The sequence below is a fragment of the Chelonoidis abingdonii genome, chromosome 2 (genome assembly GCF_003597395.2).
Source record: "Chelonoidis abingdonii isolate Lonesome George chromosome 2, CheloAbing_2.0, whole genome shotgun sequence".
Taxonomy (NCBI): Eukaryota; Metazoa; Chordata; order Testudines; family Testudinidae; genus Chelonoidis; species Chelonoidis abingdonii.
The window spans coordinates 124,686,175-124,711,972 of record NC_133770.1 but is presented as its reverse complement, the minus strand read 5'-3'; the positions used below and the strand labels follow the sequence as shown (position 1 = coordinate 124,711,972).

Sequence of the window (25,798 nt, the reverse complement as noted above, 5' to 3'; positions counted from 1 at the left end):
ATTTTTCAAACAGGATTTTTTTTTCTTTCTTTTCTCCTGATTAAATAAAATTTTGAGGAGATCGTCTTCTTTTGATGTACATAGTATGCCGTTGCTTTTCCTGTGGAAGGACTGATATGAGTAACAGAGGTTTACTGAGAAATTAACAACCTCAGGGCAGACAGTCTTTTCAGGAATTTTATAGCTGGTGTGGATGTGTTGTTCAGTCACCACAAATCCCAGCAAATGAATATTTCCTCACTGACGCCGCTGCAAAGTTCATGGAAGGAAATCATCCCTATTTCTATCTATCTATAAAAAACAGTTGAGCTGATATTTTGGATCCCATCCAAGTGTGTTTTCCCACTAGAGTATGTGATTTTATTCTGAAACACATTATAGAATAAAGATAGGGACAGATATATGTTTTATGCAATTTTACCAGAATTAAATAAGACAAAATACAGATTTTAAAATAAATTCCTTATATTTACACCAATGTAAACCAGTGAAACTGATAAAGTTCCATGCTGCACTTATGCAAAGTAGTCAAGAGAGTTGAAATCATTATTGCCTGCATGACCCTTCTGCTGGTGGGGGACAGACAGCCTAGTTCTCTTCACAAAGTTTCTTAACCATGCACACAGAAGGATCCATGAGCCCCGAGGAGTTTTCAGCACAAGACCTCCCAAATATAGAAATTCCCAGAGCTTATGGGAAAGTAGCCTCCCTTCCCCTTAGTCAATCTACCATTAGTTGGGTCCCTCAGAAGCTGCTCACACACAAAAACTTTGGATACTTCGTGTGCACTATAGATGAACCCCTAAATGAATAGTTCAGTGATGCATAACAAGTTTCCCACTCATATATTTGTAATAATATTTTTTTTCATTAAGGACCAAGATCTCTGAATACTGCAAAAGTCACCACCCTCTTTGCAATGTGTTCCTTTGTATCTCATGGATAAATTATTTTTCTGAGTAATTCTCATTATGTATCTATTGTTATTCATGGAACAATATAGAATCCCTTCTCTGAATAATTTAAAACCTATACATATCAAATATTTTGTATAATTATGACTTAGTAATGAAATTGAATATCAGGTGAAACAATCCTGGAACCTAACACTTGGCCCAGGGTTACTAAAAGGTTTTCCCAGATTGACAAACCTAAGCTGCATTTTGCTGTAACCTCATTCACAGGCCATAAGACTACACTCGCTCCTTCAGTGTTTGCTTGTGTGGGGTGGGGAAGGGTGGAGCAAGTAGCCCACTTCTCTTCCCTTTTCTAAGGAAGCTCTTGTAGAGACAAAAGGCCTGCATTATCCAAAAGGCTTTAATGAGTGTTACTGTTGCTCCACCACCAGGTCACGGCCAGCTTCAGGCACCAGCGCAGCAAGCAGGAGTGAATCTTTGCCTGCCCTCTTCAAGATCCCATCCAATCTTGCAGTGACATATCTCCACACCAGGAAGACAAGCACACAATCCTGCTGTCTTTTTTTCCTTACAGAACAGTCTGTCAACTCTTCTTAGCAACCACTCTCTACTGAGGATAGTCTGTTTTCTTTGGATAGTAAGAGACCTTCTGTTGGGCACATTTGACATCCTTGTGGATTAGGTTGAACATCCATCTTCAGTGTATTCCTTTCCTCCTGTTGCATTTTCATTCAACCCTAACATTCTCTGCAGCTCCCATGCTAGGTACTTGATAGCAATTGCGTACCAGTAGATCAGAAGAATTTTTCTTGGTTCTTTTTTTTCTGGTGATCACAGAATGATCATCTTCTGCTTCTAGCTATGTACAGTACCTCCTGGTTCTCTTATAAGTAACACCTTGGATTATTTTCATCAAAACAGATTAGAGAAAAAAATTATCCAATTTTTCAGTATGTTTACTTTGCAGGAGCAGAGATAAAATGCTGTCAGGATACTTAAAGACTTACATGTATTCAGTGGAATAACTCGTGCATAAAGTTAAGCATGTGTAAGTCTTTGAAGCTGCAAGACAATCTGCATGCCTAGAGCCCTATTGAAGATAGTGCATGTGTCCGCCAATACAGATCATTTTGCAGGGTTGACTAGCCCAAGCTCCCTTCATCTCAACCTAAAAAAAAGCACCATATACATAAATCTTGGGTTTTAATCAGACTTCTATTAAACAATTAATAAAACAATGAAATTTACTGTCTCCCTCTTTAGTTTTTCTCAAAAAACAAAAAATCCTTCTACTCACATCTTTCCCATCAGTCTATTTTTCTAGTATTCTATATTTCTTATAGATAACTTTTTAATTGTACTCTTTGTTGTCTTCATGCCTCTTTTTATTCCCATGTTCTGTTTTTCTGTTCCGAGCCAGGTTCTTTCCCCATGTAATTTAATGTATTTGCATAGGTGTAACTGAAGACTGTTTTGGAGCTTACAAGTGAAGAAAATGGCTAATACATGCAGTACTAAACAAAATCTTTGTTCCAGTAGTTTTAAAAAATCGGTTGCATTTAATTCACCTGAGCCTGTAAATATGAGTGAGTAATGTATCCGGTTTACTGGAATGGAAATACGGATCATTGTGTTTGATTGCTACAGTTTTAGCTTTAAAGCAACCTGTGTGCTGAGATTCCTTTACCTTTAATAATCCCAGAAGCTGTAATCCCTCCCTCACAATGCCTCAGGATGCATATTTTCTCATGTACCAGAGAAGTTCTTTTTACAATTTATTTCTTTTAATTCAAATTTGGTAGCTTTTTTTGTTTATTTCCTTGTCTTTATGTTTACCCTGGAAATCTAATAGAACAAAAGTTAAAAAAAATATATAAAAAAAAATATATATAGATCTCTGCAGAAGGAAATCTCAGTAAAATATTTGATTGTATAAACCATCTGCTCTGACCAGTTCTCATTCATTAAGAGTCTCTTTTGATCAACATCTGGTGGGATTAGAATTTCCCCTGAACAACAAAGGATTTATCCTCCAGTATTTACATAGAGTTTTAGTACACACGCACACACAATTGGAAATATTTGTTAAAATCTAAGTGGTACTATTAATCTAGAAGTTATGGTTTTAATTTAGAGCTAGGAAATTTAGGATTGTGTGTTGAGCAAACTGTACACTTCTACTTGTTACAGGAATGCTGAACTATTAGTCAAGATACAGTGACAGGTGAATGCAGTATTTACACTCCTTATGTTTGTGTTTTCATTGGAAAAGAAGAGAGATTGTTTTTCCTGAAGAAAAAGCAAAAAAATCAGGCTGACAAAGGAGACATATCACTGTACCTGGGGCAGATGGTGACTCCCTTACTCACATGGGTGAGTGGCTACACACATGAGTATGTCAGTAGAATCTGTGCACCTTAAAAAAAATGGATATGTCCTCACAATACCCCAGTGAGATAGGGAAATATGATATCCACACTTTACAAATAAGGAGCTGAGGCCCAGAGATCAGAGAGGAAGTCTCTGGCAGACCGACAACTGGAGCCTGATCTGCCGTGTTTCTGTCCAGTACCATAACGGCAAGGACACCCTTCCACCAGCCTTTACCCCAGCTTGCTTTTTCCACAGCCCCTTGGTCACTCTGGCCCCTGCTTGCCCAACCCTACAGAGCAGAGATGCAGTGGCCCTGTACTTATCCCTACCCAAAGGCCCTCTTCCTGTGCTCCCACTATTACCTGAACCCCCCTCTAGGTCACCTCTCCCATTGCTGAACATTCTGGCCCCACAATATCTTACCATTTCTCCATTCACGGCTCCAGGTTTTGGTTTTTGCTTCCCATATATTACTGAATTTAAATTCACAACACCTCTGTGAAGTGGGGAAGCAGTATTACCCCCATTTTATAGTGGGGGAATCAAGGCACAGAGATTAAGACCACCTTCAAAAATTCCAGTTTAAGTTACTTGTGAGAAATGACAAAGGGTGTCTGGCAGAGCCAGGGATAAAAACCTAGTTCTCTTGAGTCTCTGTCTATTATCTTAACCCAAGGACCATACTTTCCTTCTTTCAGCTCCCTTCCTCATTCATGACACAGAAACTTTATAATATGCAATTGCTAGGCAAATTAATTTTTATGTCACCCACTGCTTTAGAATTGAGCATGCAGGAATAGCCCCATACAGACAGCATACCTTAATGCACCAATTTAATCTAATTGTTCTGAAAAGCGGTTAATAAGACTTGGTTCTGCTATGTGTGTGGGAAAAGATTTTTTGCTTTATTTTGGCTCTGCCAGTATGTGGAACCTTTTTCCAGTCTACCAATGTTTGGGTTGATCTGGCTTTTTTGTTGTTGTTGTTGTACAGAGGATGCAAACTTTGGTTTTAAACAAATATATAGTTACCTTTTCATCACATGGAACCGAAACACTCTTCCCCCATCCCGTGTGTCAGCAGCAGGGTTTGACCATCAGGGCATCAGAGCCCTACCAAAACTCTATCCTTCCAGAACAATTGTACTTTGAAATCGATTTCTAGAAAGCAGCTGAATGTTGGGGTTCCAGGCTGTGTCTTTGAGTGATTTGACATGCATATTCCACTGTAGGTGTGAGCACATCTTGCACACAGTGACCAGAAATTTTTTCCCTCAGTGGGACCTGTTGGGACAGCTCAAATGCCCTCTGCTATCACGTGCTGTTAGCACTAGTATAAAGCACCCTGCTGAATCCGCACCTCTCAGTTCCTTCTTACTGCCTGGGATGGCTGCTGGAACTGCCCTCTTTGCATTCACAAGTTCTCAGTGCACTTTCTCTGTTTATTGTACATAGCTATTTTTAGTCAAGTTTAGTAAGCTAGTTATCGTGCTTATCAGCGTTTTTGTCCCGTCTCTGGTGCATAGGGATGCCTCAGTCACCAGGCTTCAAGTCCTGTGCCTCCTGCAACAAGACTATGCCTCTGAGGTACCCAGACTCAGGCTGCTTGAAGTGTCTTGGGAAAGCTCATATTGGAGGCCATTGCCAGATCTCCAAGAACTTTAAGCCTGACCTGAAGAAAGATCATGGGCCAGGCTGACGTTCCTGCTCATGCTGGCAGCAGTGACACCTCCATCTGAGCCAGGCCATCAGACTCATACTGAGTGCCTCGATGTCGGTAAGGAGTGCTCCTCCTACCATACCAGAGTCATTTTAGCATTTAATGTCGCCTCCTCTGGATGTCTACAAGGCACACCAAGAGTTGTTAAAGAGGGTGGCCTTAAATGTGGGTGTACTGATGGAGGTAGTGAAAGAGTCCTCCCATAGCTTGGTTGACATTTTAGCTACTGAGGGCCCTTCAAAAGTAACCCTGTCTCTCAGTGAGACCATTATGGACCCAGTTAAAACTCTGTGGCAGACCATTGCATCCCTTCCTCCCACTTCAGAATGGGCTGAATGGAAATACTATGTTCTCACCCAAGATTATGAGTTCCTTTACACACAGCCTCCCCTGGGATCCCTAGTGGTATCTTTCGCCAATGAGAGAGAGAAAGAGGGTGCAACCCAAAAAAATCAAAGAATTCAAAGTAATTTCAGTAGGAAAATTTACTCTGCCAGGGGCTACAACTCAGAATTGCAAACCAGCAGGTGCTGCCAGGCAGGTATGATTATAACATGTGGGACTCCATGCAAAAATTCAAAGGCTTGCTCCCACAAGAGGTCAGGCAAGAGTTCTTCTCACTGGTGGACGAGGGAAAATCAGTGGTGAGGGCTGCTTTACAAGCTGCTCTGGATGTGGCGGGCTTGGCTGCCAGGTCCAGGGTTTCAGCAGTGGCCATGCACAGGAGTTCATGGCTACAGTCCTCTGGGTTCCCTTAGGAGGTCCAACAGACAATTCAAGACTTGCCTTTTGAAGGAGCTTTGCTCTTTTCAGAGCAGACGGACACAAAGCTTCATGAACTAAAGGACTTGAGAGCGACCCTCAAGCCCCTTGGGTTGTACATCCCAGCTCCTTCTAGGAAGTACTACTTTAATAATCTGCCCTGACTGCCTGTCAGGACCTGCAGAGGAAAAGAAAAAGGAGTATCAGGGGCAGGCCACCACCCCCTTCTACGTTGACTTCAACGCCTGCCCCATCCAGACATCATGGGGGATCTAAGCAGGCATTTTGATGGGACACTCAAGGACGCCATACCAGGTCCTGTGATCCGAGACTCTGTTTCTCTTTTATCTGTGAACCGGCCTTTCCCACTTCCTCAGAGCTTGTACTGTGGGGTGCTGAGCACTGTTAAAGTGGGATATACCCTTCAGTTTATTTCTACCCCTCCTTTCCACCCTTCCTCTCCATCCCTCTTCAGGGACCCCTCTCACGAAGAACTTCTGGTCCAGGATGTTCACTCTCTCCTTTGAGTGAAAGCCATGGAAGAGGTTCTGCACAATTTAAGAGGGAAGGGGTTCTACTTCTGTTATTTTCTAATCTCAAAAGCCAAGGGAGGTCTCAGACCTATTTTAGACTTGCGTTAACTCAAGAATTATCTTAAAAAGATAAAGTTCCACCTGGTCACCCTGGCATTCATTGTTCCTTCTCTGGATCCCAGAGACGGGTACACCACTCTCAATTTAAGAGTTATTTTTCATGTATCAATATAACAAGGACGCAGAAGCTCCCTCAAATTTGTAGTGAATGAATCACACTACCAATTCATGGTACTTCCATTCAGCCTAACTTCACCTCCTTGGGTGTTCACAAAATGTATGGCTGTAGTGGCAGCTTTCCTGTGGAGGTTAGCCAAGCACACAGATTTGGTAAAGATTTCACAAGGCAGATTTTTTACGTTATTGTAACACCTAGGAGCCTGAGTCATGCACAAGAGCCCCATTGTGCTAGGCACTGGATAAGCAGAACAAAAAGACAGTTCTGTGCTGTGGGTTTTTATATTAGCTGTGCCTTGTGCAACCTTTCAATTATCTTATCTGCAAATTGGGGGAATGACAATTGCCTCCCCTAGGATAAAAATATGGAGACTTAATGATGGTTGTGAGGTATACAGAAATACTAACAGCAGTCAGTGGAAGAAGAGATTTGAACTCATGTTCCTATTCACTGTACCATCTGCTGCAAAGGATATTTACCCCACATCTGCCCCTCCCTCCTGTGGGGAACCTCTCAGCTGTACTGTTAAATACAAGAACAACAAATACAGTTGAACATTTTATACCAGTGAGGTTTTGGAGCCTGTTTTTGTTGCTGGGCACTACATTGCAGTGGAAACATTCAGATAGTCATTATTTCTGCACAAGCATAAGAATATGGAGATCTTAAAAACAGATCATTTGAAGGAGTGGGACTGTATCTCATAAACCTCTTGACCAAATGAACTCAAATGTGCACCCCAGTCTCTCAACTAGCATACCAATTCTCAAGTTGATCTGACTACCGGTGGGCTTTTGAGAAGATGCAAAATTCAGCTTTAAAACAGACACTATATTGCAATCTTAACTATGGTCCATCTATCACTGCCCCATAATTAAGAGGGTAGCTTTGTACAGAACTGGCCTGTGAGCCAAAAGAAGAGCAGTTTCAGTAAGGAGACACAGATTCAGAGCTGGCTTCAGGCACCAGCGCAGCATGCTGGTACTTGGGGCGGCCCACATAAGGGGGCGGCACATCTGGGTCTTCGGCGGTGGGTCCCTCTCGGAGGGAAGGACCAGCCGCCGAATTGCCACCGAAGAACAAAGCGGCGTGGTAGAGCAGCCGCCGAAGTGCAGCTGATTGCGGCCTTCTTTTTTTTCTTCGCCCCTTGGGTCAGCGAAAAAGCTGGAGCAGGCCCTGCGCAGATTCCCTTGAAATAGAAAAAGAGAGGACATCTTCACAGGAGCAGCAAGAGAAAAAAAATCTGCTTTAAAGCTAAGGAAACAGCAGGATGAAGTGAGATTCCTGTGCAGTGAAATATGAGGGCTTGTCTTCCTCACCCTCAGGAACTGCAGCAACTCCCAGACCAGGCATTCCAAGGAGAGACAGAGCAGCCAAAGCTCCAAGAAGGGCTGTGAGGGCAGGAAAAGTCTCAGTCTGAAAGAGAGAGAGAGTGTAAAGGAGGCAGGGCTAGAAAATAAAATAAAAAAAGAAGTGAAATCTGCAGAGAAACTGGGCTGCAGGCTGAAAACAGAACAACTACAGCAAGGAGGCCCAGAAAAAGAACAGGTTAAATTTTAGCCGTTTGGCTCATCAAATTGAAAGTAGGATTAGAAAGGGGTGCAGTGAAGCAGAGGGCATGAAAGCAGTAATCACAGCAAGAGGCCCAGGACTGATCCTCATGAGATAGTTCAAGGGGAAAACTGATGAGCCTGCCAAAAACCAACCAAGAGAGAAATGGCAGAGGGGAGCAGGTATGACCAGTGGAACTTCACAGGTTGCAAAGACAGCATTCCCCTCCAGGAACAAATCATGCAATTGTTGCATATCTGGATTGAGACTATACAGAACCTCCATATCATGCAGGAATGTCACAAAAATGAGAGCACTGTGTTTTATTCAATAGGACCAACATGTATTTGCCATCTGCCACCCAAGCAGCATGCCAGAATAGCTATCTTAGTTGGAAAGAAATATACACTGTGGTATTTTGTTAAAATAAAAACTCAAACTTTATGGGACATATGATTGCAGGTGTGATGGTCTCAAGTCAATGATTGGTGGATAATCTCTGAGACATTTTAAAAGCTTATTAAAAGCTTTGGTTATTGAAAGTAGAAGTTTGTCTTGAACTTAAAGTTGCTAACAGGACTCAAATTCATTATAGAAGATGAATTGAAGTCCTGTTTCAGTTAACTGAAGAGATAATGTCTTCATATTCTTCCTATATTGGTCAGTCCACATGAATTAGAAATTTAGATAATAGGCTACAGTGTTGCTGACGAGACAGTCAAACACCACTGACACAATTAATCCAGCAAGGAACCAGTACCTAGTCCCCATAACAACATGGAATGAACATTTCCTCATGTTGGAATGACAAAAGTGAAAGCTCTTTTGAACTTAATCAGAAATAACTATTCAGATAATTTGTGCATATATGAAGTATGAAAAAGGGATGCAGTTATCCCCAAAGGGAAAACCACTAATGTAATAGCTTGGGCCTATGCAGGTCTTGATACTGAAAGTTTAACAGCAGTGCTTGAGCCAAGATGCTGCTCCTCAGGGCTTTAGAACTTGGATATCAAAGAGACATTAGTCAAAATACCCAGAGGACTATCTTGCTGTATAAATATCCCTGTCAGTCATCCATCAAAACATATTATTTTGAAGGGATGAGCAGTGCAGGAAATCCTACAGCAGACCAGATCTGAAATTGTATTGGATGTTCAGCAAATAAGACCTTTGTAGGTGGAATCAGTGTTACAAGAAAGAGATGCTAGTGCCAAAGTTCATGGACTAAGCCAACAAAGAAAGAAGAGCCTCTCAGCATGGGGGTTGATCAAGGTTTGTTTGAACTAGCAGTTAATCTGAGTCAGTTACTGGAGGCACAGAGGCAAGTTGCTCAACAAATGCTGAAAAAATACAAAGTTTTTTCCAGAGGTGATGGAAACAAGGAACAGATCCCTGATCTAGAGATGCATATCAGGTTATACAGCCAGAAAACCATTCAGAAGACTTTCATCTGGGTGCCACATTCACTGTGTAACAAGATAAAGGAATAGCTGAAAAAACTCCTAAAAAAAAAATTCAAATTCATCCTATTCCCCACTGTTGGTATGTGTGCAGAAAAGAGAAGATAGTTTAAGACTTTGCATAGATTACAGAGTTGAGCAGAAGAACATATGTTGCACACAACCCCATCCTTGAATCCAAAATGTTCTAAAGGGGCTTGGAGGTAAATCCTGTTTCTCTCTTAGATCAAAAGGACACACATCAATAATATTTCACAGCTTGTGATGGAGTCTACTCACGAAAGTGAGCAGTACCTCCTGCTGTCTGTCTCCAGGATTAGATCTTTCAGCCCGTGCACACTTTCTTGATGATGCCTCTCTCATTGCCTTCTCCTCTTGCAGACTTACCTCAGTCCAGGAACCACCGTGTCCTCTTCATGACTCTGCCCTCTAGCCACGTCACCATCTGTGTTTTCCCCCTTCTGGGGACTGAGTATTTCCCAGTTCTATAGTCCAACCACTTCACCAGTGATGAGTAGGGGAAACCCAGGCCTGCCCGCTACTCCAGGTCGCAGCCCAGGGACCCTATTGATAGCAGTCTCCTGCTGCTTCTCCTTAATGTCTCCACCAGAGCTGCTTCAATTCCCTGTACCACTTCCCTGTGGCCTCAGCACATTCTTCGTCCACCTCTCGGGGCCTCCAGACAGCACATCCCAGCAACCAGCCAGGAGCTCCCTCTTACTTCCTTGGTCCCTGCCAGCAACCACTCTGGCCAAGGTGATATCTTCCTGGAGCTGTGCTAGGAACACAGTCCTCTCTCCTTGGGCTTCCTACAGCAACTGACCCTGCTCTGCCCTGCAGCTGCCTTTTATGCGAGACCATTGGGCCCTGATTGGCTGCTCTTTGCAGTCTTTCTCTGACTGGCTGCTCCATGCACTGCCTCCCTCAGCTGCTTTTAACCCCTTCCCTGAGACAAACACCCCATCACATGGTTAAACAAAGTTATTACCTCACAGTCCTTCATAAGACCTTAAGGTCTGTATGAATTGGTAGCATTCCAGTTGACTTAACAAAACTATCTGCTGACTTCCAGAGGTGTAGGAAAGAATACCTTGCTAAGATTAGGGGTGAGGCACGTATTTCATATCTGAAGAATATCCTTGTGTGCAGTGGCACTTTTGAAAAACATAGGAAAAATATAAGGAGCACAATGGTTACAAAAACATGGAATTAAGCTGAAGGCATCTAAATCTAACCTCTTTTAGAGTAAGGTACATTATATGGGAATGGTGGTGTACACTGAAAGTTATAAGATGGATTCAGTGGACAAAGTAGTTGTACATGCCCTACGATAGAGGAACTTCCTAAGCCTCTGTGGTTTTGTACCTACTATCAAAGGTATGTTCAAGACATTTCTTGAACAAACCCAGTGTATGACTTCTTGTCTGTTCCATTGGGATCTGACAAAAAGCACCTGAAAAGTGGACACATAAGCAGCAGAAGACACAAAGGAAAAGGAAAGGTGTCTGGACAAATACCCTCCAATTAGCTGGTTAAATGAACTGAGCAACATTAAATGTTTTAAACCAAATGATTGACTGCCAGGTACAGCTATCAATAACAGGATACTCTGATTTTATCTTACCCTTTGACCCCTGTGGATGCTTTCAGTAAGGGAGTAGGTGCAGTCCTATACCAATATCAAGAAAATAAACTATGAGTCATTGGTTATGTGTCAAGAACATTACAGCCAAGAAGAATTATCACCTTCACTCTCAGAAGCTGGGGTTTCTAGCTATGAAACAGTCTGAAACCAACATATTTTGTGACTACCTCTGAAGGTTTATTGTAGTAACCTGTAATGCAATGTTTTTACCTCTTCAAGATTCAATACCACAGCAAAATTAGCTAACTTGAATTCCAGAGTTACATATTATCTGGAAAACCCTAATGTGCAGGTAAGTGCTTTGACCAGCATGTCACTTGATATGAAAAGATATATAACTAAATACACTGCCAAAGATGTTAATGCTTAAACAAAGTAACCAAAGATCTTGTCTGCCACAGTCTTGCTTGACTGGGTACTGGTAGGATAGGCTTGGAGAAACCTAGCAAAGTGACCCACTATGACAGTATTATGGCTCTCTTTTTGATTGTTTCCAGATGCAAGAACTCAACTAATACTAGTTCAGCTGGTTCTGTTTGACTATGTTAGTTACTGGTGGTTGTGTAGGTTAGTGAGATTTTTTTTGCTCTAGAATCATAGAATATCAGGGTTGGAAGAGACCTGAGGAGGTCATCTAGTTCAATCCTCTGCTCAATGCAGGAGCAAGGCCTAACTAAATCCTCAGATACCTAAATGGCCCCCTCAAGGATTGAACTCACAATCCTGTGTTTAGCAGGCCAATGTTCAAACCACTGAGCTATCTCTCCCCCCCCTCCCCTCCCCCATAACTGGACAGCTGAGAGTTCTCCTGATTAGAGAACTCTCAGCTGGTAGGTGTAAAGCTGGTGGACCCAACTCCTGTACTAACCACGTCATCTTCTTTCCTAGCATAGGAGGCATACTGCAGGGCATCTGGCCCTTTTCGTGCCCTGCAGAACTCCAGTATGCTAGGCCAATCCTCCACTAGCATAAATTAGGGTGCTTTAACTCATATTGGGGTTGAGGCTAGGAGCCATAACTGGTTCCCTGATGTTACTGCCATCCACCACTCTCTGGCATCAAGTGAATCTTTGGCTGCAGGAGAGAATGTAGCCCTATGAATTCTTGTCAAATTTCACTGCTGTTAATAATCAGTTAGCTATCATTATGCAAAGTAGGAGGTTGGCCATAATCATTTTATTGCTAAGAATAAAGCTATGAATCTACAGTTTTATATATATATATATATGTATATATATATATATATATATATGTATATATATATATATATATGGAACACTGTGGTCACTGTGACAGATATGGCAATTTCCTGTAATATCTTGGACAAACCTCACTGAATTAAATTAAACCTTATTGAATTAAGTTTCAGCATCTTAGGGGTTCATTGTATTAAAATGCAAATTTTTGTGGATTATTGTGGGGTTGTATGAAACATCACTAGGGAAGAGACAAGAGTAATGTAAATGCTGTTGAGTTTTCTGAGCTTCAAAAGACTTTTTTAAACAATATCCAGATAAGAATGAACCTTTAGTTGACTAGGTTTCCCAGGAAATAGTTGAGAGGAGGGTATGGCAACTTCTCACCTCTGGACCCAAACTTTGTAGCTACATTCTGAGGATAAACCCATTGTCTGCTGATCACCTGTTATAAGAGGACAACATCCAGGGCCCAAACTGGATAAAGCAGTGGCTCACAAATTCATTGGGGTGCTTGCTCTGAATGAGAGCTCTCATGAATTTGTGATCACAGAAAAACTTCTTGGTGGGGTTTGAAAGACCGATCTCCTGCCAGAGTCCTTGCTGGGGTTGAGGTGATCTCCGGTAACTTTTTAGCATCCGTATAGGTTCTTTAATTGTTTCCGATATGTTTTCTCTGCAATGCTTTCACCTTAAGAATAAATGTGCTTGCTTAGAAAGAGCTGTGTGGTACCTTAATTGTGGCAATGACACGGTTTATAGTTTTTGAGGAGAAGACAAAGCAGTCCTGTTTAGAAAGTTTGTCTTGCTGGGGAATTCACAGTGCAGGCAGGGAAGTGTGCAGTATGGAAAAGCCCCATTTAAGAGGGAAAGAGGCACATGTGTCTGCCAATACAGGTGATGGCAGGGCAGCTGAAGGCTTGAGAGTGGGTGCCCTTGCTGGACTATGAGGAGGGAAACACAGGTGCAGTTGTCCTGAACTGCGACAGTCTCATTCTAAAGGGAAAAAAGAAAATTGGTATACATATCACCCTTTATGTGTTTGAATCTTCTTATGGCGATCCAAGAGAGTCCGTCTGCTCCCTCCTTTGTGGATTCCTTTATTCGTTTTACCTTTTTCTCATTCTGTGACAGGTGAGGAACGATCTGACCAGTGTTCTGTATGGTGAAGACATTGAAATTTCAGATACTGAGAGTTTCTCCAATGATCCCTGCACCAATGTCAAAAAGCTCAAGGTATGTGCAATTGCTGTAATGTAGACTGAGTAATCAGGAAGAAGAGTGAAAAGGTATCGGCAGTGCATCTGTCATAACATTTAATTGGTTTATTTACATTTTTTTCCTTCAAGAAAACTGATAAAGCAGGATTAATTTAGAAGTTATATTTGCCAAAAGATCTAATAGTACTAACGAGTGGCATTTTGAGGCCAAGTCATGCTCCCAGTCAGTGAAATCTTTTACATATTTAATGTTCACGTTGTGCCTAATTTGAACACAGAAATAGGTAAATAGGCTTTTAGAAGTTGCTACCTATTAAACCATACAAATGTATCATTTAATATTAAATACTTACACTGGGAACCTAAATCTAGATGATGTATACATACCTGTATCCAATAGTGGTTTATTTTGAAAGGACTTTATGTCCAAATCATTCATTGAATATAGTCTAAATGTTTCTATTGATTTCAGTTGGTTTTGGACTGAGTTCTTTGTTAGTAATTATATTTTCTGTTTCCTAGAAAGCAAATTATTCAAGGATAAATTTGATGTTGAAATTATTTATCATTCTGATTTATTTTATTACAGTGATTTCTTAGATACATGGTAACTGAGTGTCAGAGTATTACAATGAATATGTAATAGAAACTGTTTTGCTTGTTTTTAATTCCCTTTACATTTTGTTACAAAATTAAAAGACAATCACATAAATGCAGAGCCAACAATACCATAGTCATAGAAAACATGAATACGCCAAAACAAGAACTGTAAGGAACTCTTTCCCCCACCCATCCCCATGCCCACGCCTGCACACACTTATCCACTATTGTTAAATAGCAAGGATTAAGCTGTTATTCATGCCAAACACATATGCTTCAGGAAATGGAAACCCAGGCCTAGGGTCCAGTCTTGCAAACACTTAAACACATCCTTTTTAGCATACAAGTAGTCCCAACAAACTCAACAAGACTATTCACATGCTTAAAGTTAAGTATATATGCAAGTCTTTGCAGGAATGAGGCTTGCTGAAGCCAACAGAAAAGGGGCTAGGGAGGCCCAAGAGGTAAGACTCCGTCCTACGCCCATTTAAGTTTGTGGAAGAATTCCCCTTAATTTCACTGGTACAGAATTGAGCCCTTAAACAGCAAATAGCCAAAGATCATATAACTAAAGGCTTTATTGTAAACAAGGCACGAGGGGCAGAGTTTATGTTTTTGTGTAACCGTAACTTTGTCATTTCTTTGAGTGCATAACTATACAATCTCAGTGTTCTCTTGACAGCTTGTTTTTATCCCATTAACAAACAATATTTAATTGGCTCTCAACACAGCACATGCACATGCAGGGTCAGCATCCAAACCTTATCCTTTTTCAGGGGGTTTCCCTTTATTCTTAGCAACAAAACATAAATCCATAAGTGCTAATCTTCTTCCTGAATTTAGCTGTTCCTATGGATCTCCCAGGACAGCTTTCTATGTCCTTGCCTTGAATTTCATCTCCCTCATCTCTCTAAGATGACTGGCTAACAACAGTTGTCAAAATAGGTCTGCATTTCTAGACAGGGTTCTAGTACTTGACACCATGGGTCTGTCTACACAGCAAGCCTTCAAGCCTGGCTTCAGAGCCTGACTCCAGCCCCAGCCACAACAACTGTCAGCTACTTTTAGTGCAATAGTGCAAGCCCCGTGTTCTTTAGGCTGGGCACTGAGACTTGCTACTGTGGGCTGCCTCACTTTGTATAGAAGTACCCGGATCATGATGATTCAGCAGCAGAAGTTCCAAAAGGAAATGCTACAGCAGATAGTACTGGCCCTATGCCTGCAGGGAGGAATGGGGTGGGGTCATGCTTCCACTTAAGGGGTCTATCTGCCTTTACCAGTGAAGCTCACCAAGATGGGACCAGAAGATGACCCTACAGCCTTTTTAATTACATTTTAGAGGGTAGCACTGACAGCCCAGTCCCTCCAAGAACAATGGGCTCTTATCCTAATCCCATACCTGATCGGTCAGGCACAGGCTACCTACTGTAATCTGGGCACAGAGGAGGCAAAGGATTACAAGCAAATGAAAAGTCTGCTATCTTGAATTATTTGGATATTTTGGAAAAGACCCACAGCCAGTGGTTTAGAGCCAAGAGATACCGCATTCGGGGATGACCTCGAATGTTACCACTGTGACGGGTTGGACCCCTTGGGAAGCCACCTGATGTGCTGAGATACCACTGAGTCTACCTGTTTTGCCAGCATGGGCCCCCTTTAAGCAGTCTTGCTGAGCTAGGCTCTTAAAACCTCCTCTAACACAGGCATGGCCACACCCAGCTGCAGATCAGTTCTGGGGAGACTCAACTTCAGGGACTTGCTCCCATGCTCAGATGTCCACCTCCCTTGGAGTGCTGATCCAAAGATATATTATGAAATTCTCCCCCTCCCTCAATGTGGAGAGAAGTTCTAGTAACTGGATTCAATAATAAACACAACTATAAAAGGCAGATTTTAAGTGGTAAAAGGGGTAACAAACAGAACAAAGCAGATTACTAAGCAAATGAAATCGAACATGCAAACTAAGCTAGTTTCACTAAAGAAATCAGTTACAAATAGTATTCCTCACTCTAGATTCTGTTGCAGGCAGTTTTCAAAATTTCTGTAGTTTAGAGTTCCTGTTCTATTCCTTTTCAGACTGGAGCCCTGTGTTAGTCTGGATTCCCCCTTGCCTTCCCTTTTGCAGTCTTTCTTCTTGGGCAGACTGGCCATGGAGAGGAGGAGTCCTGGTTGCCTTCCTCCCCACCCTTAAATAGGATTTACATAAGATGGGAATCCTTTGTTTCCCAAATGTGAATCCCTCCCCCCATTCTCTTACAGTGGAAAGTTACAAGAAGTCTCAGGTAAAGTTTTAGTATCAAGTGACAAGACCACCTGACTCTGTAGGATCACAGCGTTCATGAGTCAGTGGTGGTATGGAGCGTCCGCAGGAAGGCCAAGCTTTTCACAGTCCATTGTCCTCGCTGATGGGCCATCCGCCCTGTCTGGCTTTTCCATTCTTGTACCTGAAGTGTTAGCAGTGGGTGTCACCCCAAGTAGCATAGTTGAAATACAGATACATAGTCAATAATCCTAACTTCAGATACAGAAATGATACAGGCATACAGATTAGATAATCACAGTCAGTAAATCAAACCTTTCCAATGATATCTCACATGAGCCATCTTGCATAAAGTACATCTCAGTTATGTCATATTCATATTATAAGCATATTTTCATAAAGAATATGGAATGACACATAACAACCACAAGGACTGAAAGAACTCAAGTGGCTGAGGCAGGAGTGGGTATTACGGCATTGCCCTGGGATGCTATGAGAAGTAATCAGGTTAATGGACGATTTTGTAGAAGCTGAAGAGTCATTAAAGGCAGAATAACTCTGGACATCAGCAGGGCAAGGGGGACGGGGGTGGGAGGGTGAGCCAAATCAATAGCAGTCTCTCCAAGGGGGTCAGCATTCCTCAGTGCCAAGGCAGCCTTATGGGGACAAGGAGGCTGAGCATCAATGCAACACCACCACTGGGACCACCAGACACCCCAGACAACTGAAGCGGGGCTACAGTCCAAGGTCTGGCCAGCAGCCCACAGACAAGCTTCCCCCAGCCTAAGGAAGAGGCCAGCAACCCCAGCCCATTAACACGCTATTCTTGTGGGGAGACAGGGCACATAAAGAGGGAGGTCCACTGATGGAATATGAGCACATCCAGGACTGGATGTCAGAAACGTGGGCACGACCCTCCCTCTCCCCAAGTTGATGGTACTTGTGATGGTCCAAGGGAACCTGATTCAAGGACTCTTGGACTCTGGCTGAAGCCAGATAGTGGTCCAGCCCTCCACGGTGTGAAGTGACACCACTCCCAAGACCACATTCTACCTTCAATGTATCCATAGTGATGTCAAGACCTACCCGAGCCAGAGGTTACAACTGATATTGGGAGCCTCTCAAGGTATGATTCCCCACCCTGAACCTTAGCGTCCAAAAGATGGGGTACCTGCATGAACCCCTCTAAGCTTAATTACTAGCTTAGAAATGATAGAGCTGCCACCACCCAAAAATATAGTGTTTTGGGACACTTTCTGGCCCCCAAACCCTTCCCTGGGGACCCCAAGACCCAAAACCCCTTAGGTCTCACAATAAAGGGAAATAAACCATTCCTCCCCTCCTTTCTTCCTCCCAGATTCTCCCCTCCATGGATAACACTGGGAGATCCCTGTGATTCAACTCCTTGAGTCTTAAAACAGAGAGGTAATTCACCTTCTCCCCCTTCTCTCCCCTTCCCAGACTCTCTCTGAGAGAGAAACAGTGATCCTAACACAGAGAGAAATCAGGCTTTTTCTCCCCCCTTCTCTCCTTTCTCCCACCAATTACCTGGTGAGTGCAGACTCCCTCCCCTTGGGTCTTACACAAGAAATAAAAAAAAAATCAATCAATCAGGTTCTTAAAAAGAAAAGCTTTTAACAAAAGAAAGAAAAAAAAAGTAAAAATGTCAGCGGTACCAATCAAGACTGGAAAATGTTACAGGGTCTTTCCAGCTTATAGACACTAAGAGAATCCTCCCAGCACAAATACAAGCTGCAGAAAACAAGCTCAGACGCAGAGAGAACAGCATTTTTCAAATAAAGAAAACAATCAAAAAGACTAAACCGCCTTCTAACTGGTACTTCTAAATTCGGAACAGAAAGGCTGTTTCAGAAAAATTGGAACGAGTCTGTATACCATGTATGGTCCTACTCAACCCAGAGAAAACATCAAAACACCCGCCAAAAGCACAGACCAGGCTTCCTCCACCGAGATTTGAAAGTATCTTGTCTCCTGATTGGTCCTCTGGTCAGGTGTTCCAGGTTTACTGAGCTAGTTAACCCTTTACAGGTAAAAGAGACATTAACCCTTAACCATCTGTTTATGACAGAGCCTATACAGAAAAGTTGGCTTACCTTGCGAGTCATTAATATCCAGGCTCAGGCTCAAGTGAGAACAGGGGCCAATTGGTGACACCAACTTCCGAGAGCTTGGTAAGCCTTGAGAAAGCCAACTACTCCAGGGAAAGAACATCCCATTCAACCCTCCGCAGGGCCACACAGAGGAAGAAGAGGCAGACTATCAGGACCTGGAAGCCCTCCTATGGAGAGGGAATTTTGTGCTAGGAGAGAAGAATGACCCTTTGTTAACCCATGTATCTGAGCAACTGGCCCCCATAGATGGAGAAGTAACAGAGTCTCAGGGAGGCAAATGGTACCCTCACTTTGCACTCAGGAAGGAGTGCTTGTACGGAATTGAGAAGAATCAGCAAGCTGCGGTGGTGATGGCCTGGCTGCTGGTACCATGCCAGCATTGCTGGGGTGTATGGCAGCTGGTGCATGATATCCCATGTGTGGGACACCTGGAGAGAGAGAAGACATTGGCTCAGATATTAGCCCGATTCTACTGGCCAGGTGTACACCATGAAGTGAGAGAACACTGTTCCTCCTCCCCAGATTGTCAACTAGCCAGAACCCTTGGTCCTTCTGCCCTTGACTGAGACTCCCTGTGACAAAGTGCAGGGTATGAACAGGTAAGCCTGCACTCTGATCACTCAGATGTTAATTAGTTCTCCTTGAGAAAGCTGATGGAAGTAATCAGACAATCAGGCTGGCTGATTGGATGGAATAAGAAGTCAATTAGCCCATCAGTCCAAGGTTGATAAAGAGGCAGGAAGGAAGTCCCAAGGAGGAGGGAGAGGGGACCAGACTAGTTGAGTCCAGTTACATGGAGGCCTCAAGGGATGGAGATCTCTGTTCACCTCAGGTCCTGGGGAGAGGGCCAAAAAGTACTGTTCATGCTGTAAATAGACTGCTGAACAGGGTTTGTTGTAGAAATGGTGGAGGGAACTTAAAATAAAAGGGTACAGTGAAGGCACAACCACTGGAGTCCCTGCAGCTTCTGCAGCGATAAGGAGGAGAGAAGCCATGCCCTGTGCAGGGCCGACTCCAGGCACCAGCTCAGCAAGCAGGTGCTTAGGGTGGCCAAGTGGAAGGAGCGGCCCATTGGGCTCTTCAGCGGCAATTCGGGGGCAGGTCCCTCGATTCCTCTTGGAGGGAAGGACCTGCCGCCAAATTGCTACCGAAGAAGAAAGTGGCGCGGTGGAGCTGCTCTCGATCACGATTGCGGCCTTTTTTTTTTTCCCTGCTTGGGGTGGCAAAAACCCTGGAGCTGGCCCTGGCCCTATGATACTCTATTTGAAAGGATAGGAGTGGACATGGTGGGAATCCTAGAAAAGACTGCAGCGAGGCATCAGTACATGCTAGTGATTATTGACTGTGAAACCAGGTATCCTTAGGCTGTTCCTCTTTGCTCCCTAAAAGTGACAGCTATAGTTCCAGAGCTCTTGAAGCTTTTCTCATGCATAGGGCTTCCCAGCAAAATATTAACAGACCAAGGTAATAACTTTGCTTCCCAACTGATATGGGAATTATGCTCCCTTTTGAAGGTCAAGTCCCCAAAGACCTCAGTGTAGCACTCACAGACTGATGGTCTATTAGAGAGGTTTAATAAGACCCTGAAGGGGATGTTGAAGCGCTTTGTCAGTGATGACCCTAAGCATTGGGACTGGCTATTTCCACTACTCCTATTTGCTGTAAGAGAGGTCCCACAAGCCTCAACAGGATTCTCCTCATTTGAGTTTCTCTATGGTCACCAACTGCAGGGCATCCTGGACTTGCTATAAGAAAGGCGGGAAGAACAAGATATCAGGTTCTTAAGCGTGACCCAATATATCTTACAGTTTAAGGGAGCAACTTAAAAACATAGGAGTGTTCATTAGGGAGAATTTGAGGAAGGCCCAACACACTCAGGAACAAAATTATAGTAAAAGGGCATGACTATGGACTGTTCAGCCAGGTGATCGTGTTCTTCTTCTGCTGCCTTCACTCGATGGCAGGAGCTGTTCAAAGTGGTGGACTGTGGACTATGAGATAAGGCTACCCAGGAGGAGAAAGGAAACCGAAGTCTAACATGTGAAACTTCTCAAACTTTGGATGGTGTGGGAAGCCCTGCTGATAACTCCTTTTCCAGCAGAACCAGAATTGGGGTTCCAGTTCCCCAGCAGCAAAGCTCCAGCAACCGTATTGGGGGAGGGGGGAAGAATTCTTCTATGCACAAAGGAAACAACTCCTCCAACTAATTGGGGACTTTGTAGTTTCCAACTGCCCAGGGAGAATGTGGTTGGTCAATCATCATCTGGAGACTACCCTAAGCCAGGTAGTCTGAGAGAACCCTAGACCATTGCCACAAAGGATGTGGGATACAGTCTGAGAGGAAGTACGAGTGATATTGGAGATGGGGGTGATTATGGAATCCAGAAGTAAATGGAGGAGCCCATAGTTCTTATTCTTAAACCAGATGGTACAGTTCGGTTCTCCATTAACTTCAGAAAAGTCAATGTCATCATAAAATTGACATCTACTCAATGACAAGGGTGGACGAGTTACTAGAACAGCTGGGACTGATGAAGCACTTAAGCACTGTTGATCTGAAAAAGGTTATAGGCATATCCCTTTATCCCCTTCCTCGCAAGAGAAAACTGCTTTCTCCACCGCTTTGGGCACTTCCAATTTAAGACCATGCCTTTCGGCCTCCATGAGGCTGCCACTGCCTTCCAATGGCTTATGAATAAGCTCTTCAACCCCCATCATCAGTACACACCGGCCTACACTGATGACATTATTATCTATAGTCCCACCTTGGAGGACCACCTGGAGCATTTAAGGACGGTGTTAAAAGCCCTACAGGCAGCAAGACTTAAGGCCAACCTGGAGAAATGTAAGTTGGCTATGGGTAAAGTAATTTATTTGGGGTACTGTGTAGGAGATAGCTTTATTAAGCCAATGGTCGACAAGATGCAGGCCCTCCCAGTATGCCCCATCCCCCAGATGAAGAGGCAAGTGAGACTTTTTCTTGCCCTGGCAGGATATTACTGGAGGTTTATGCAAGCTTCAGTTCAGTGAAGACCCCCCTTACCAATCTCATAAAAGTCAACAACCCTAAAGAAAATTCATTGGGATGGAAAGCAGGAGGAAGCATTCAGAAACTAAAAACACAACTATGCCGGGGACCTATGCCATTCTGCTCTGATTTCTTGGGAATTCATACTACACATAGATACCTCAGATGTCAGTCTCAGCACTGTCCTCTCACAAAAATTCAGAGAACAACAGCCAGCGGTACACCTAAGTAGGTAGGTATTCCCTAGGGAAAACTCATAATTATTGAAAAGGAGGCATTAACTACCAAATAGACACCTTCAGGTATTACCTGTTGTGTCCCCCCTTCTCTCTTGTCACTGATCACACACCCTTACACTGGATCCAGACCATGGGGAATACAAATCCACATATAATATGGTACCTTGCTGTACAAGTAGTTACTGAGTACAACACAGGGTGGGAAAGGACCATGCCAGTTTCTTTTAATCAGAGATCAGGAATGGAGACAACCTAAACCCAAATGGCCATCTTAAGGGGTGGGGTATGTGAAGGGACATGCCCTCACACGGGTATGGAAGAGACTAATGAAGTCTTCTGGGTTCCAATGAGGAACACTTGCAAGGTTCGTTCACCCTGAAGGACCAGCAGCTTAAAAGAGGAAACTTACCAAAGGAAGGGAGATGAACAGGAAGAAGGTTGATCCACCCAGAGACTGTTGGTAACAGAGGTAGGCCAGCCAAGGAGGAGACAGCCAAGAGACATACTGCTCCTGAAGCCACCCTGACAGACAGCAAAGCAATACACCCAAGGAATTGGGGTAGAAGGTGAACCCACTGAAAGGGCAATAGACTTTGAGAGACTAAGCCCACAAAGCTGAATATCCAGTGGCTGGCTGAGAAACAGAACCTTGTTCCAGCCAGATCTTCCTCCCTTGCAACGGAAAGGGAAGAGAAGGAGCTGATGCTTTATCTGTGGGTGGTTGCCTCAGTGAGCTCCCCAAGTGTTGCCAACTGGGCAAAAAGAGGGGGTAAACAATGGACAGTGGGACCTGGGAGGAGGTCCCCACCCTCTTACACATGGGCTAGCCATGGGTTTCTAAGTGCAGTGTAGCTATACCCTTAGAAAATCAGCGGAAGAACTCTGCATCTCTATAGGGTCCTAACACCTGATTATCTCCAGATGCTTATGACCAAATGAGGCCTTCCTCACGTTATCAACCTATGCTTTGTTTTGCCCCCTCACTAACTAATCTACTGTTAGATTGGACACATATTCCAAGGAAGTGATTCCCATAGCAATTTCAACAATGAGACAGGTCCTCCACTAATATTAATTGTAAAGTTGAGATGAGAAGTATATTAGTCAATGTGTTTGCTGTGTATACTACAAGTATGTCATTTATTAACTGGCAGATTAAAATGATTAAGCAGTTCTTTAATTCATATTAACAACAGAATCCGCATCTTTCTATTTTTCCTCCATCTATTTCTGCTTCTCTTGTTCACATTGCAAAAAATGATGAAAAAGTAAAAATTTCAAAAATAGGGGCCTCCAGTACTGGCCCTTCAAAATTCCTCCTGTATTGCAGAAGATATCCTGCCTTCTATGGTGAATTCCAATGAATAACATTGAGATCTCCCTTCTGGCGGAACTGGAAGAATTTTAGAGGGTCAGGGCTTTACATGCTAATTACAGATATTCACCTGTTAAGTACACAAAACCCATATTTACATCTTCTTGAATAAATGGGTGCTTGTCAAGGCAATCGTCTATTCTATATGTGGGGATTATGAGATTTTCATTCACTTCTGGTGCATGCATATATTTTCTATGTGCAACTTAAGCATTCGCTTCTCAAAATTGAAATCTTTTCTTCAATGAGGTATAATTGTAGTATAGGTAAATTGGCACCCAGTTACTATCAAAATGTCTGTAACAGCGATCAAAATAGAAAGTTAAAACCTCTTTCTTTGTAACAGACACATTAATGTATGCTCTGAAAGAACATCATTTAAATTTACAATTATGGGATATGTAGAGGAAGATAAAATACTTAAGGTTTACAGAAATACAACGTGATCTATGGATTCCTTGAAACACTGGCAAGTTTTGTTATGTTACATGAATTGCCTGTGAGTTGGCATCTTAAAATAGCTCATTTGTGAGCTGTAGTTTAGGAGACAGCAGTTGAGTTTGAGAGAGAGGAGTTTGTGAGATTTTAACATTTCTTTCTACCCCCAAAACCACAGCTGTCCAGTGCCTCCTTTCCAGGGTCTCTTACACAGCCAGACCTCCTGCTCTTCATAGAGCACTGATCCCCAGGAGTGGAGTCCTCCTTTGTTCCAATTTTCCCCTGGAGTCCTTCTCCATTTAGGTCCCTGCAGGTTGCTCTTCACCCCTCATCCCATTAGATGTTGTTTAGACACAAGCTCACCATCACATGTCTTATCTCATTTCATATACCTACAGAGGTGGGCTTAGCCTGGTACAAGCACAATTGAGACCCAGATTTCTTAAAGGACCAGCTCACTCTGTGACAGAGAAGTGGTTCCTTTTCTGTCAAATGCTTACATCTGGAATGGTCTCCCCCTAAAAATGCAGTACACCACAGCACAATATACTTCTGGCATTTAGGCAAAGCTCGATAATGTTCTATTTCCACTTTAGTTTCATTGTTTCAAGTTTTATGTTTTATATGTCAATGAATAGGATGTAGAAGAGATTGTTTACTAGCTCGGATATTGCATTTTTGATAGATTTGTTGTCTTAATGATATGATTTTGGCTTTACTTATTTTTTGTAAAGTGTCCAGAGGACTTCAATGACGGTGTCAAATTCAAATGCATTTTTAGTTATTATTACCATTTTTATATTTCTAGTAGAGTCTTTGGACACTAAGACCCCTCAATCTTGCAAACACTTATACACATGCTTAAATTTACACACAGGAATAATCTCACTGAACTCAAATAAGCATGTACATAATTATTTGCAGTATCAGGGCCTAAAAGGGCTTTTCAGCCCAGTCATCCATTTGATTGAATTGTCAGTGTTCTGAATTTTTAGGAACACTTTTCTGTGCATTTCAGTAAATAGGATTTCACAGATTTGTGGATTACATATAACTAACATCCCTTGTGGAGCAACTTGCCGTTGAATAGTAATTCCTAGCATTTTTTTAGAATGTGAAGACTGTATTTTCATGACAAGTGCAGGCTGCTGAAGGGGGAATGGTCTACTTTTCTATTGACTTCTAGACTACTACTAGTGCTTGAAATACAGTTCTGTCACTAACAGCTCACTGGCTTTCATTTAGTTGTGAATAAATTATGTCTTCTCCACAGATTACTGCAGACAGCAGCAGCAGAAAGTACATTGCATTAGAAGAGGGTGAACATAGAACCAGAACCATTCTGGCCAACATAAATAACATGCCAAATAAGTGGATGTATCTCCAACAGCTGCGAGATGACTTTTGTGCACTTTTTAGCTCACATTATATGTGTCATAATGAATGGTAGCTATAGTATGTACACATACATGTCTTATATTCTCAGCTGCTGCTAGTTTCCCCTGGATACAGCTAAAAGGGGAAGCAGCAAGAGATCTGGCTGTGGCTCCCCTAATTCTGGGGTAGGTTCTATGAAGGCCCTGATTCTGGCATATTTTTTCACAAGCTTTCACACTCCTGTAAAGTATACAAGCTTCCTATGGGGTGTCCACAACCCCAGGGTTACTAGAATGCAATAGATCTTCAGCCATGCACAGTCTTGCCCCACCACATTCCCATTGCCAAATGCTGATGGAGTCGGAGGCATAAGAGCCAATTTGTGACTCTGCCATACTGGCCAGATCCCTAGTTGTAGAGATCTGGCTGATTTCTAGGTCCTTCTGTCCCAGTCAACATCATTGTAAAAAGACATACAGATTTAATCAGTCAATAAGAGCAACTGAACTTCTGAAACACACCAAACAAAAGATTATTCTAGATCAAAATTTGTTGGTACTCTACTTTTTACGTTAAGGAATGTGGTTACACCACTTAAGGAGAAGAAGGCATTGCTTGCCATGTAATCTGAGTATGAAATCTTGGGATTGATGTTACAGCTGGAGCAGAGACTAGCAGAAAGTCATGGAAATATCCTGAAGCAATTTGATCAAGTTAGTAGAGAGCTATCTT

At 42.8% G+C, this 25,798-nt stretch overlaps 1 protein-coding gene across 1 annotated transcript in view; it reads left to right on the top strand.

Annotated features, from left to right (window-relative positions):
- The window catches only part of GABBR2 (gamma-aminobutyric acid type B receptor subunit 2), a 926,530-nt gene that overhangs the window by 406,015 nt on the left and 494,717 nt on the right, over positions 1 to 25,798 (top strand). The window contains exon 4 of the mRNA XM_075062656.1: positions 13,532 to 13,633. Within this exon, the coding sequence (XP_074918757.1) occupies positions 13,532 to 13,633 (102 nt within the window). The remainder of the gene's footprint in view (positions 1 to 13,531; positions 13,634 to 25,798) is intronic.